General features: G+C 50.3%; 2 protein-coding genes across 4 annotated transcripts in view; one reads left to right on the top strand and one right to left on the bottom strand.

Annotated features, from left to right (window-relative positions):
• Window positions 1-369: 369 nt before the first annotated feature.
• UBFD1 (ubiquitin family domain containing 1) lies at window positions 370-12,275 on the bottom strand. The gene is given in 7 exon segments (NM_001105501.2): window positions 370-750; window positions 3,167-3,249; window positions 7,334-7,439; window positions 7,593-7,658; window positions 10,208-10,416; window positions 11,729-12,049; window positions 12,235-12,275. Coding segments are annotated over 7 exon segments (921 nt in total). The 5' UTR covers window positions 12,260-12,275; the 3' UTR covers window positions 370-639.
• A 377-nt stretch (window positions 12,276-12,652) lies between these two features.
• Window positions 12,653-13,877, top strand: part of EARS2 (glutamyl-tRNA synthetase 2, mitochondrial) — a 45,254-nt gene continuing 44,029 nt past the window's right edge. For all 3 annotated transcript variants that reach the window (XR_009492854.1, XM_005224803.5, XM_002698024.6), the window contains exon 1: window positions 12,653-12,801. Coding sequence is in view for 2 of the 3 variants with exons in the window: in XM_005224803.5 (XP_005224860.2) it covers window positions 12,663-12,801 (139 nt within the window). In the remaining variant the exon portion in view is untranslated. The remainder of the gene's footprint in view (window positions 12,802-13,877) is intronic.

Below are 13,877 nucleotides of genomic sequence, written 5' to 3'. Positions count from 1 at the left end.
GGAAGTGGTGATGAGGTACAAAAGGAGGAACTGACATCTTTGGGTTTTCAGAAACAAAAATTCCCATCTAGGAAGTGAGAAAATAAGAAGGGAAAGAATTCATTCTGAACCAGTGGACAGAGAAATATGGCTTACTAACCCCCACATTTTGCATACAATTTTATATGAAAAAGGAAAAAAAAAAACCCACCCCCAACTCATCACAATGCAGTCCAAATGTTTGCAACCAAAGAGTTATGAAAATATTTCAGGTGAAATCACTTAAAAACAAACAACAACCAAAGAATCAGAAAGCTTTTGATCATTCCTTTCTAAACACAATTGGTAGATCTACTCTCAAACACACTTAAGAGTATTCCACACAACATGTTCAGAATTCAGATTTATTGATTTCCACCGTATTGACTTTTAAAAATGGTATGAAGCTGACTGCAAGAAAGGGAACCGGTGATTTTAAGTTAAAATTAAGCTAATGGTGAAAGTACATCACCTCTGGCTTCAGTCACCACATCACCTCAGATTGGATATAGATATTTTTGAACAAAGTTCCAGAACTCTGAAATCCAGGGATGCTGCAGGCCTCTCCCAGCAATGTCCTTCACTTTGGGTCAGTCTCCTGGGCCAGAGGTGAAAGTGCTTTCAAAAATACTGCCATTTCCCCAGCACAGTGTCTTTGATTGCATCCACATATTGAGTTGGAACCCAGTACACCCAGTAGTAAGAGGCTTCCGTGGGGCCCAACTGAAACGCCTGGAAGGGAAAAAGGAAAACCAAGCGGTACTTCAGAGGTCAGGAGACTGAGCAGGCAGCACAACAAACGGGGGGGGGGGGGGGGGGGGGGCTGAGAAGTGATTCATTAAAATGGGAAGGGGAAAAAAAAAAACAAAAACAACTGTGCACATGGGGAGCATTCTCCTATCAAAAATAAAGGAATAAATAAAACATAAAAAGGTGTGGGAGCATTAGGCATAGCCGATCCTAAAGCGGTGGTTCCCAAACTCACGTGTGCAGCAGGGCCAGCTGGGGGCTTGTTAGATCAGACTGGGGGCTCCAGCCCTGAGACTTCCTGATTCCAGAGAGTTGGGGTGGGGCCTGAGGATCTGCATGTCTAACAAGTTCCCAGGTGAGCTAACACTGCCGACCCAGACACCAGTTTGAGAACCACTGCCCTAGGCAAACGGCCACACATGCACGAGGAGACAGAAGTGTTGAAAGCAGCACTGTCAGAAATGATAAAAACCTGGAAACCACCTACATATCCATCGGTAAGGGAACGCAAAATTAAAAATAACCTACTCATATGAACACTGGATTTACTTTTACAAGGTATGAACTGGATCTAGAGTGAATACAGACAGATCATAATGTCGAGCCAAAAAAAAGCAAGTTGCAGAACGATACATACCATGATACCATTTATGAAAACTGAAAAAACACAAAACAATACTGTATCTTGGTCATGGATACACGTGAAAATAAACGCATAGAGATGGGAAGGATCCACGTGATAAATCATGACAAGGGCAAAGGGGGAGGGGAAGACAATGGGGACATATTCACTGTTGGTGGGTTTTCTTTTATTTAAAGCAAGACTGAAAACAAGTTGCAAGATATTTACAACAGTCATTTCTTGGTTGATGGATATATGGGTTTGTTATAGTACTCTTGGTTCTTTTCAGTACTCTTTAACATTTCTGTAAAAATGAAAAAGCACAGCCACCCTTTTCTAAGGTGAACTGTGAATCTAGTGAAATGGCACCTGCAAAGAGGGAATAGATATCTTCATTAAGACAAAGGCCAAGGCACTCGATGGTGCTTAGAAAAGAAAGGGGGCAATTAGAACCTCCCTCTGCCAGCAACAGCTCCAGAGAGAAATCGGCATTTAAACTAAATGCAAAAGCATTAGCCATCCACACCACCTCCTTACAATATGTCCAAAATGGTCCATGCTACTTGTTGGAAATTCCTCTCCCCAGACTGAAAACTGTGGCTGTGAACCTTATGGGGTCAAACTGGTGGGACAAATCTTTCAAAACGGAGTGAAGGGAGGGGCCCAGATGACAATATTAAAGTCCAACTTTTAAAACAGAAAAAATAACTGAGCAAAAAAATAACAAATCACCTGCAAGCCCTACACAGAGACTAGAGGGCCTGGGAGGAGCCTGAGCCATCACCACCTCTACCAGGAAGAGGACCGGTGAGCTGGGCACCCAGAGTTGCACTGCCAACCGCGGCCTGGGGCAACCCTGCACTGCCAGACCCCCAGAGGGCTACACAGGGGACACGGCTGGCTGGCTTCCCAGAGCCAGGGGCCCTGCCATCTGCCGAGAGAAGGGTCACGGCTGGGTACGCCCTCTTCCCGGACTTCCCAATGCCTCCCTCTACCGCAAACTCTACGCCAGCTGCGAGCGGCAGCTCCTCCCTGGGACGGGGTGACGTGGCTACCGCAAGGTCACCTCCGCAGACTGAGCAGAGCAGGTGGCCCCACTCGCTCCCTACTGCTGCTCAGGTCCCGTCCCTGCCACAGCGACTTTGGAAAGAGGCGGCTCAACTTCACTTTTAAAGCGGCCCCTTCAACAGTGCTGGGAGAGCGGAAGGGCTCTGCCTCACTGCTCAGGGTTGCTCGTCCCTGCTCTGCTCTGCAGACCCAGAGAACGTCTCCAGAGGCTCTGTCTGCGGAAGAGCAGCCGCTCCCCTGAGCGCAACTCCAGGCAGAACCAGGTCAAGGCCCCACCCTCCCCACAGGATCCTTGGCCACTCGAGGGCAGCCCCCCAGGGTAAGCACCTCACAGCAGAAGGGGGCAGCCTGGTGCCCTGACACCTGGCACCAAGGCTAGTGGGAAGCTCTGTTTCATACAAGAGACAAAACTTAAAATGAAGACCCACAAGCCATTAACCTCCTCTTTGCATTTATTTTCCTGGTCTAAAAACAAAATAGTATAGATATGAGAGACTTGCAAGAGATAAAAATGTATCCCCTTTAAACTGCGTGAAGGTGGTGGGTGGGGGGGGCGGTCAGCTGCAAAATCAACAGAACTAGGAGCAGGTCATGGATTAAGTTCTAAGAATGGGAAGACAAAAGGAGGGTCTTAGACTGTTGTCTTCTCCACACTGAGCTCTCCCCTCCCTGCTGGAGGCGGTGCGGGCGAGGCCGCCGGCCACTTACCATCATGTGATAGTCCTCGTGCCCTTCGATGGGCTCGCTGACCACGTTTTTAATGGAACCCATGGGCAGTTTCTCAGTCCGCTCTAAGTTGAGAGGGATCACAGAAATCATTAAAGGCCCCCCCCCCACCCCTCCTCAGGCTGGCGGCTGGGGATCCACCCCCACCCTCACCTTCTGGCCAGTGCACCTCAAGCCCTGTTTGGGAGGTGGGGACTTCCTAGGAGCAAATGGGGTACAGATTTGGCAGGTGTGTATTAAAGGTTTCCGAGAGCACAGATAGAGCTATCCTGGTGTTTCTCTCTGCAGCCTGATGACTGACAAATACCCAGGAAGCTCCTCTGCACCCCTGTCGCCAAGCCCAGCCCCAGCTGAGGTCTTTGGTGCCTGGGATAGTCAAGGGACCAGGAGGAGGCAGCTGTACCCCCCTGCTACTTGTACAGGAAGGGGGCTGGCTGCTTGGGGTTTTAAGACCAGTTTCTATCCCTTGATCCTGCCCACTCTCCCTCCCAGCCCCCTCCCTCCCAGTCTTCCACCCAGATCCACCTCACCCCCAATCCCAGCCCCTCTCCCTCCCCCTCCCCAGTCTCCCACTCTGATCCTGCCCACTCTTCCTCCCAGCCCCTTCCCTCCCCAGTCTCCTACCCCTCCAAACACACAAACTTGAACAAGCTCTCTGAGAACATCCATGACCTCTTCTGGTTAACCCTCGGGATGTACTTATCACATCGGGTCAGAAGCCCTTCTGCAGCAAGTCTAAGGATGGCAGTTAAGAAAGAGGCGGCAGCGAGGCATGCCTGGAGTGAGATGAGACTGGAGACAAGCAGCATCAAAGAGGGCGGTGGCGCCTGTGCGGCAAAACCACCGCCCGGAAGCAGCAGACACCTCGGGACAGGGAGCTCTCAGCAAAAGGTGAAACCGTGCTGGAAAAAGCTCACTACGGGCTTTGCACAAAGCAAAAATCTAAAAAAGAGATAAGCTGACAAAACCCCAGGAACTTAGAGCCCTGGACTGTCATCTAGCTAGTGGCTTGAGACACATAACTTCTATCCTATGGGTCTCTGAAAAAGGCGGGTAGGGAGATGGGGCCTGAAGATGCTCATTCAGATTTTGATTTTCTGAGTGGCTCTAACACAGTCACCCACAAGCAGGATCTGACCAGCACTGGTCTTTTAAGATGGAAACTGTTTTAAACATCAGCCATTTTGAACCGTCCAGAGATTTCACACAAAAACATGGACTTCGGGCTTCTCTTGAAAACACGGAAGATTCAACAATCCTGGGCCCACATTCCTAAGTGACAGCAATCAGCTAGATTAGAGACCCGAGTGCCCTACACACAGGGCACATGCTCCCCGTGGCAGCTTCACGAGGTCACAGGTCCCATCTCCTGCCTGGAGCTCATTCTTCTCGCTCCGCTGGGCCTGAGGCTGTCGGTACTGCCTCCCACACACTCTAGCAAGGACAGTTTAAGCCACAAGTAGGGGCCACTGCATGCCACTCCATAAAGCACCCCGTTGAGAAAGACGTCAATGAGCTGCTGGGACGGTCACTTCAGCAGAAATATGAAGCCAGTGGCTGGAAGCCAACTCCCAGAACAAGCTGTCCTCCTAGGACAGTGCTTAGGACACTCTGGGGGCAGGACTCCTGGGCCCACGGTGGGAAGAAAGCCTGAGGGACACGGACACCACCACCTGGGTGGGAATGGAAATCCTGGCCCTGGTCACCCTTTGAAGACGCGCATGTTCACAGCCAGGCTCTTTAATGAGGCTGGTGAGCCACGAGACTCTCAACAGCTCTGAACCGTGATCCACCAAGATTCTTCCAGAGCTCTGCCTTCAGGCCACAGCAGAAAGGTGGTAGCTTCTATGAGCTGAAACAAAACCTCTAACATACGGAAGGGAGGCTGTCATCAGCCCCAGCAGCTATGCCATTGTATCCTATAGAACTTCACCACCTGGAAACACTCCCTAGGAACCAACGAAGGCTTACACACTCAGTCCTCATCCAGTTCCCCTACCCGCACCCACCCTCCCGGCCAGCAGCCTTGATCCCAGCCTCCCAGTAGGCTGCAGGAGTGAAAGTGCAGGCCAAGGAAGAGGCAGGGTTCCAGCAAGCCTGCCGACGATGGAGAACTAAGCCAACTCCCCTGCAAGGTCATGAGGAAGCGAGGATCTGACAGAGGTGGGGCAGCTCATGACTGAAGAAAACTGATGATGTGCCAGGCTCTGTGGAAGAGAATGACCTACTACAGAGTTCAAAAGCACCCTGGGAAGACTGGGAAAGCCCTTAAGTTTTACGCACAACTTGCCTTGCCCATGCAGTGAGAGTCAAAAGTGAAAAAGAAGACTGGGGCAGGGAATCACAAAACTATTAGAAAACTCAAGTGTCTTGGCGGTTTAGGTCTTCGTTCATTTTAAGAAACAAGACTGGGTTAAAAATGAGAAACCTACTTTCACATTTTAAGATGATTGTAATCTCATTCCCCATCACTCCTGCTCCAATTATTTTCCCTAAAACTTTGGTCCCATTTTGGGATTCCCTGGTGACTCAGACGGTAAAGAATCTGCCTACAATGTGGGATACCAGGGTTCAATCCCTGGGTCTGGAAGATCCCCTGGAGAACGGAATGGTAACCCACTCCAGTATTCTTATCTGGGGAATTCCGTGGATAGAGAAGCCTGTTGGGCCACAGTCTATGGGGTGGAAAGAGTCGGACCACAACTGAGCAATTAACACCCCCTTGGTCCCATTTTAAGCGGAATCATACTAAATGGCCTGTCCCTGAAACCAGCTAGCCTTACACAATGCGCACCACTATACTTCTCTTTACATCTACCTCGAGCTCTGAATACCTGCAGTGCTGGCCAGAACCAGGGGAACTGGGCATGTTCGGTTCCCTCCAGGAGTCTGATGGGGGACAGATAAGTCTGAGAGTAATGAGTGCTCCAGGGATAAAGCAGGGTGCTCTGTGGACAGAAGCGGCAGCAGCTCATTTGCAGGGTGGGGAGATATCAGGGAAGGCTTCCTTAGAAAAGCATGTTAGGACCTTGGAAGATTTTTGTTAATAACAGGAAGAGGAAGTAGGCATCCTGGGCAAAGGCACAGCATGACCGAAACATGACCTGTGCAAAGCATGGTGGGAAGCTCATGGAGTGATGCAGCTCAAGTATACAAGGCACAACAGGGCAAGTGGGGCAGGAACCTGATCAAAAATCTAAAAGTGAACCCCACGGTTGAGAATACTGGATACTAGGTTGAGGCACCTGAACTTGGCCTTAAAGAGCCGGTTTTTGAACACAGGAACCACTGAAGAAAAAGCAGTGTGGAAGACGGGCAGGACAGAAGAGATTGCAGAGGGGGTTGGCATAGAGGTTAACGTGCTTTAACAAAATTCACAGATGCTAGGAATCAACAGACACAACAGAGGGGAAAAGAAAGAGACGCAGATAATTCCAGAATGTAACTGACAAGACTTTGAACCATCTGGGGGAAATGAGAGGGACATCAGTCAGAGACACTTCCCAGCAAACAGCATGCCTGACTCCCAGACACAGGCAGGGAAGGTGGGGGGCAGCAGGGGGCAACCAGGCAAGGAGGGAAGGCAGGTCCTGAGCCCAGGCAGCCTCGGACCTACAGGGGCCAGGCAGGTGACACACGTGAACAAAGCTGGCCACAGTAAAAGACGAACGGGACAGTGAGGACCACAGTGTGGTCCACCTGCAACGGCTACTGGGCTCCACTGATCTCTCTCTGCCGCGTGAAAACGTAGGTCCAGAATGGCTAGATCTTTTGCTTCTTTTCAAGAGAAGCCAAAACAAAAAACGAACAAACAAAAAACTCTGATCCAGTGACATCTCTTGATTTTCACAGACTGTGTGTAAACTCAGAAAGCCCTTGTCCACAGACAGGACCTGGCCCTCACGCCACATGTTTGGAACCTCTGGTTCTGGCTGCAACTGAAGAGCCAATGTTTGATGGATTGGCCCTGAGATCAGATGGAAAAGAATGAGGGAAGAGGGCCCAAATAGAGGCAAGCATCAAAAAGCAAAATCTAAAGCACGCAAAGCACAGTGGAGAGAGAGATTCCAGACTGAGGAGCAGAGGTGAACCCGAGCCCTGCTGGGTGCCAGAGGCAGTGAGCCAGGAAGAGGCGAGGGCAGCCCGTACCTTTAGTGCCGATCCACAGCTGGTCTTGTTCTAGCTTAAAGGTAAGCCTCACTTTTCCTCCAGACTTGTTGTACATGCCAGATAACGGTACAGCTGGCAGGCGCTCCTGGGGGCACAAGAGCATGGTAAAAGAGAGAGGAACCAGTAACAAGGCGAGGCAGGAGAAGACAGGAGTCGAGAACACGACTGCAGGAACCTCAAGAAGGCAGAGGTGGAGGCTGGTTCCTTTTGAGAATGCTCACAAAGGAGTTTGGCTTACCTGAGCACCCTTAACAGACGGCATCACGTCTTCAGGTTTCCCTTTATCCAACACTTTCCTGTGTTGCTACAAGTCAGAAAAAAATAATTATATGAAACAGCTGACTGCATTTCTATCTTTTACTACCTCTTTAAAAAACAGGATGAAGCAAGCCTTAATATTTTGGTTCAAAAGCTTGTCCTGACTACAGATTATGGGTCCCTGACACTACAGGGCAGTGGTGTCCAGCAAAAATTTCTGTGATGGGAATATTCTGTATCTGTGCTGTCCAAAACAGTAGCTGAGAGCCACTTTGGTTGTCAAGCACTTGAAATGTGGCTAGCGTGAGTAAGAACTGAATTCTTAATATTACTGAATTTTAATCAGCCACATGTGGCTACCGTAGGAGACATCAAAGCTTTAGAGCAATCAGGATTTCCAGGTTGCTAATTCACATAAACTCGACTTCCTTCTCTCCCTCCCCTGAAATCACCACTGAAAAGACCACACAGCTGGCTTAAAGAGAGCCACAAAGGGTGCTTGCTCTCCTGGCAGGTACAAAACGGGGACAGCCCTTTCCGTCCACCCAAACTCCCACAGAAACCCGAAGGATGTGACAGTCAGCTTAGCTCCCTAGAAGGGACATTTCTTCAACAAATGGAGATTCAGCCCACTGCAGAAATCTTCCCCACCACCCCACCCTCAACCGAGCTAACCAGAAAGCTCAAGAGCCACTTTTCCAAAGAGAAACGTTAACTACTCTATAGCCTGACAGTAAGCCGAATTCCACTCCCTCCTCAGGAGTTTGAAGTGGCTCATAAAGGGTTCTAATTAGGCACACAGCCCCCGAAAACTGCTCTGGTCTGGTCCAAATGCCGGAGTCTTGTTTCCTCTCCATCTGTGGCTTTAGAGGTACAGTCGCTATCTGATCAAGCTAGAATTGTGGGTAATGGGTGGGCAGAGAGTAAACATTTCATTGAATTTAAGTACCAGGTGGCCACAAGCCAGTTCAAACCCTCACTGGCATGGCGGAAACCCTCTGGTTAGGAATGACTTCCAAAGTGCCAGACTACGAGCACAAGGTCACTCTACGTATCAGCCCCAGATTCTTGAATAAGCTGATGAAAAACTAGGAGAATGGGTCCCTCTCATTAGGCCACCTTAGGCCTCATAACTGGCATCAATGGAACAAAGCTGTGTGGATTAGAAGTTTAATTTGACTCATACATCCCATGTAACTTTTGAAGAATTTTCCCTTCACTGTGGAGAACAGTTCTAAGCTTGTTAAGCTACCATTAGTAACTCAAAACCTATATTTAAGAAGCATGTTATGCTCCAAAGGCGTGACCAGGGGAAAGACTCATGTTTGACATGTTCCTATTTGACAATTTCATATGTCGTGGCAAAGGAAGATAGGAAAATGGAAATGAACTCAACTGGTTCATATCACCCCATATCTGGAGGGGAAAATGTCCAAATAAACACCTTTTAGATGTGAACAGAGGTTTACAATCCCTTATCTGAAATCCTATGGACAAATGTTTTGTATAAACATAATACAGTTTTAAAATACATTACTTGATATTCTTTGTGGGGGTCTTGGGAAACACCTGTCACCAAACATGTTAACATTTCTAGGGTAAAACGTGACTATCAATGCTAATTCTGGTCGGGTGTTGCTGCCTAATCTGTAAGAACACTTTTGGTTTTCAGACTTGGGGTTCTGGTAGCACATAGAGGGATTATAAACCTGTAACACAAAATACTGTGTCACACTGTTGGCCGTGTGCCTTGATGCCTAAGGTCACTGAAATTAATGTTGGTCAAGGTCGGTCTACTCTCTGCAGGGTACAGGTTGAGTTGAGAATATCTATTATCCTGGAACACACTAAGAGTGGCCGGGAGGCTCTGTAACTAAGAGCGGGGTTTGCTGGGTGATAAGACTGCAAGTGACCATTCTTTCAACCAGTTCCCTCCACAGTGAAACACTCTTACTTTTCCTAGTTGCCAAAAAGAATCTGAATCGCTACAGTGAGCACAAAACAAGGCTGGATCTCTTCCATCTGAAACAAGCAACAGAGCACGTGAAAAATCAGAGCCCCATTTCATGACCAGGAAGGAGGGAAGAAAAAAAAAAAAATCAGTGTAGTTATCTTCCAAGTCAGCTTCATTTGGCTTCCTGAAACAGCCAGTTTCAGAGAGACTGCTGAAAGCTACTGATTTCCCTACCTAGGAGAAAAAGGCTTGTTGACTTGGGGGAAGCCATAAGCCAAAAAAACAAATGTAATCACTGGTGTGAATGCAGGATCAATTCTAATAGTGGCACTTTTCTCTGGTGCTAAATAGGAGAGAAACCTGCATCTGTTTCAATACCTGGTCTGAAGCCTGCCTTTACAAAGGCCTCATCCTAAAGTAGATCGACTTGAGACACACTGACCCGCCAGACGAGACAAAGATGCAAATCTCAGGTAGTTGTCACCTCCACTCAACAGCCAGCCGCACCCAACTGCTGCCATAAATTTCCATCATGGGCCCTGTCCGAAAAGGAGCTTATTCTAGAAAGGAGACAACCAGCCTAGGCTCGAGAAGACAAAGCCTCACTCTTCCTAGGACCAACAATCACACAACAGACTCACTTTCTGCCTGCAGAGGGGCTCCTTCTTGTTCTCTTCGGCCTTTGCGTCCTGCTGGGCAGCATCTTTGGGTGTGTTTACTGCTAAAACATCATTTATCGTGGAGCCAACCACCATGATCTTGGCCCCGCTGGTCACTTTTATTTCTCTCAATGTCTTATCCTCAGGGACAAGTCCCTTATACATGACTTTCTGCATGGCAGGCGGGAGACCTTGGGAAAAGGCAGAGGACAGTGAAAAAAGGAAATGAAAAATATTCTTTGTACAACAGACCCGTAAGTGAATACTGCTTTATTGCTAATTACTGTTGTGCTCTTAGGCAATTTACAACCTCTCCGAGCCTCCAGAACGTCATAACAGTGATGACAATAGTTCCTTCTGTATAGATTTGCTTTAAGGACTAAGAGATGGGACAAATATAGAGCATTTAGTGCAGCACAAGGTATTAAGTAACCAATCAATGTGGTGCTCAATCGTGTCCAACTCTTTGCAACCCCATGGACTGTAGTCCACCAGGCTCCTCTGTCCTTGGAATTTGTCAGGCAAGAACCCACTGGAGTGGGTTGCCATTTCCTCCTCCAGGGGATCTTCCCAACCCAGGGATTGAACCTACATCTCTTATGTCTCCTGCACTGGCAGGTGGATTCTTTACCACTATCGTAATATCAGGGCTTCCCTGGTGGCTCTGTCGGTAAAGAGTTTGCCTGCAATGCAGGAGACCTGGGTTCGATCCCTGGGTTGGAAAGATCCCGTGGAGGAGGGCATGGCAACCCACTCCAGTATTCTTGCCTGGGAAATCCCATGGACAGAGGAGCCTGGCAGGATACAGCCCACAGGGTACCAGAGAGTTGGATACAAGTGAGCGACTAAACCTACCCACCTATTGCCATATCAGGTATTATTCCTTCCAAGTAGTTCCTCAACCACCCTGTGACTCAAATAGTAAGTGAATGTCCACAAATATCACAGATATAGAAATCAATAAGGTTTCTGTTTTTATGGAGATTACAGGCTACCCAGAGAAAGTTTAAAAAGGAAATCATTTCAGATGGCAAAGTGCTGTAAATAAGATAAATCTACGTAATAGGAGCTTCTGTGAAGGGGCCAGCATGATAGCCACCAGCAGTGGTTCCCAAACTTCCCTTATTAGAATTACCTGAAACATTCGCTAAAAATAATTCCTGGCCACATTCCAGCCCCACTGAATCAAACTCTCCAGGGGGAAGGGCCTAGAAGCTGTAAACTTAACAAACGCCTTAGGTGATTTTATTGGAGATGTTAGAAACAGGAGTTAGAAACTTCGGCCTAAGAGTCAGCGCTGGGCCTGAAACCCAGCTCAGCCGATTGGCTCTGACTTTGGTTCTCATTTTCCCCATCTGAATAACGGGTACATTACTACTTACTTCGGCAGGCTGTTGGTAGCATTGAGAAAACTGATGAAAGAACACTGGCAACGCGATACCTAGCACAGCGTATACAGAAGGCAGGTGCGGTGGGGAAGGCTGTCAGCGCCACGGGGATTACCTGTAATAGAGTGAATCTTCTGTTTCAGCTCGGAGCCCGTGCTGTCCAGGGGAAACTTGACGTCGTGCTTAGTCTTGTTCCAGATGATCTTCAGGTCCACCAGCTCCCTGCCCGCGCCGCCGCCCGCGTCCTCGCCGTTGCTGACCGAGGCCTGGGCCGCGGGGTCCCCAGGGGGCTGGGCCGGGGCCGGCTGCAGGTTGCCTCGCGCTGCGCAGGAGTCCTCGGCCGCCGCCCCCGCCGCGGCTTCGGCCTCCACGCAGTTGAGGGACCGCGCGGGCGCCTCGGTCTCGGCCTCCGTGTCCATGCCAGGCTCCTCCATGCCTGCAAGGGGGTTAGGGGGTGGACGCTCGCCGCGGGCTGGGCCTGGAACCAGACTCTGCGCGGGGGCCGCCGGACCAATGCGCCCGAGCCAGGTTACTGCTCCCCCCAACGCCGGGCCACGTCCCCTAGGAGCGCCCGCTTCATCCCTGCCCGACCCGGGCGCCCGCCACCCCCTCCACACTCACCATCCGGGGCTCCGGCCGCCGCCATGATGATTGTGTACAACACCCACCGCTCCCGCAGAGGCCGCCGGGAAAAGGCGAGCTGGCTGAGATTGGCCCCCGCAGCAGCCCCTAATCTTGCACAGCCTGGCCGGAAACAGGTGGAGGTTTCTATGGAGACCCGCCTCCTCCGCTTCCCCGGCCCGGCCCCTGCCACGCTTTAGCTTTCGAGAACCGAAGGGGGCGGGCCCGGGAAATCGCCCGCTTGCTAGGCTCTGCCCCCTTGAGGCCGAGTGGGGCCGCAGTCTTGGGAGGGGGGCGTGGGCTTGCAGGCTAGGAGGCTGGCGCCTTTAAGGGGCGGGGTTGCGCCTTCTGTGGCGGAAGCGGATTGGCTGGGAGCAGTCCCCGGAAGTGATGCACGGAGAAGCCCACGTGTGCCTATGCCACCCCACATGGCGGTGCTCCTGAAGAAGTTGCTGCATCCCGGGAGGTCCCCGGCTGCCTTGGGCCGCCTGATGGGGCGGCGCGAAGCCAGCCTGGGCACTGATCCCGGGGCTGCGGTGCGAGTGCGGTTCGCCCCCAGCCCCACAGGTAACCTTGGCGGACGTGACGCTGCAGGCCGAGGCCCACCGTCTCTTGCCCGCCCCCCGAACATTCCGAACGAATCCCTTCCGGTGGGGTCAGACTGGCGGGGCAGTGTGAGACCTCATTATGCGGAGTTAGAAATATGTTTACGAGCGAAAATAATTCGCGTTGCCAGGAGTTTCGTGCTTATCGTACTGTACCATTTCTTTAGGTTCCTTTTTTCTTGTGTATTCAACAAATGTTTATTGAGTACAGCCTGTTCTAGGCACTGAGATGCAACGGCCTTGGAGAAAGTAGGGCCCCTACTCCCAGGAAGCCTACACTGGTAGTGACTGCTGCTGCTGCTAAGTCGCTTCAGTCGTGTTCGACTCTGTGCGACCCCAGAGACGGCAGCCCACCAGGCTGCCCCGTCCCCGGGATTCTCCAGGCAAGAACACTGGAGTGGGTTGCCATTTCCTTCTCCAATGCATGAAAGTGAAAAGTGAAAGTGAAGTCGCTCAGTCATGTCCGGCTCCTAGCGACCCCATGGACTACAGCCTACTAGGCTCCTCTGTCCATGGGATTTTCCAGGCAAGAGTACTGGAGTGGGTTGCCATTGCCTTCTCCAAGGTAGTGACTGCTACAAACATGTAAAAAAAATAGCTGTAGTTTTAAACAGTCATATGTGTCATGCACGAGGTGAAGCAATGTAGGGGACAAGGGGTTAGGTAGGATGCCGAGGAATGCGTTGCTGAGGAGGTGCCATGAGAGTTGAGAACCAAGTAACAAGGAGCTAGATACCTGAAGCCCATAGAAGGAACTTTCTGGGCAGAGGAAATTGGAGGTACAACGGTCCTGTGGTTAGTGTTGGAGCTTAGCAAGCCAGAGTGGGGCAGGGACCCATTGTGTACTCTAGTGGCCTCGCCAGTAGTTCCTCAAGTTCTTTTCCATCTGAAGCAACCTCCTACCCTCTTCACAAAAAGCACACCTCTCGTTCTAAACTCCTGGGTCCCAAAGCTACCATTGTAAAAGATCCCAGCTGCACACGAGGACAAGGATATTTCTTGCCAGGCACTATAGTGTAGAGCCTGCTCCTCAAACCA

The sequence above is a fragment of the Bos taurus genome, chromosome 25 (genome assembly GCF_002263795.3).
Source record: "Bos taurus isolate L1 Dominette 01449 registration number 42190680 breed Hereford chromosome 25, ARS-UCD2.0, whole genome shotgun sequence".
NCBI classification, from domain to species: Eukaryota; Metazoa; Chordata; class Mammalia; order Artiodactyla; family Bovidae; genus Bos; species Bos taurus.
Note: the sequence above shows the minus strand (reverse complement) of the source record. Positions and strands in the feature narration are given on the sequence as shown.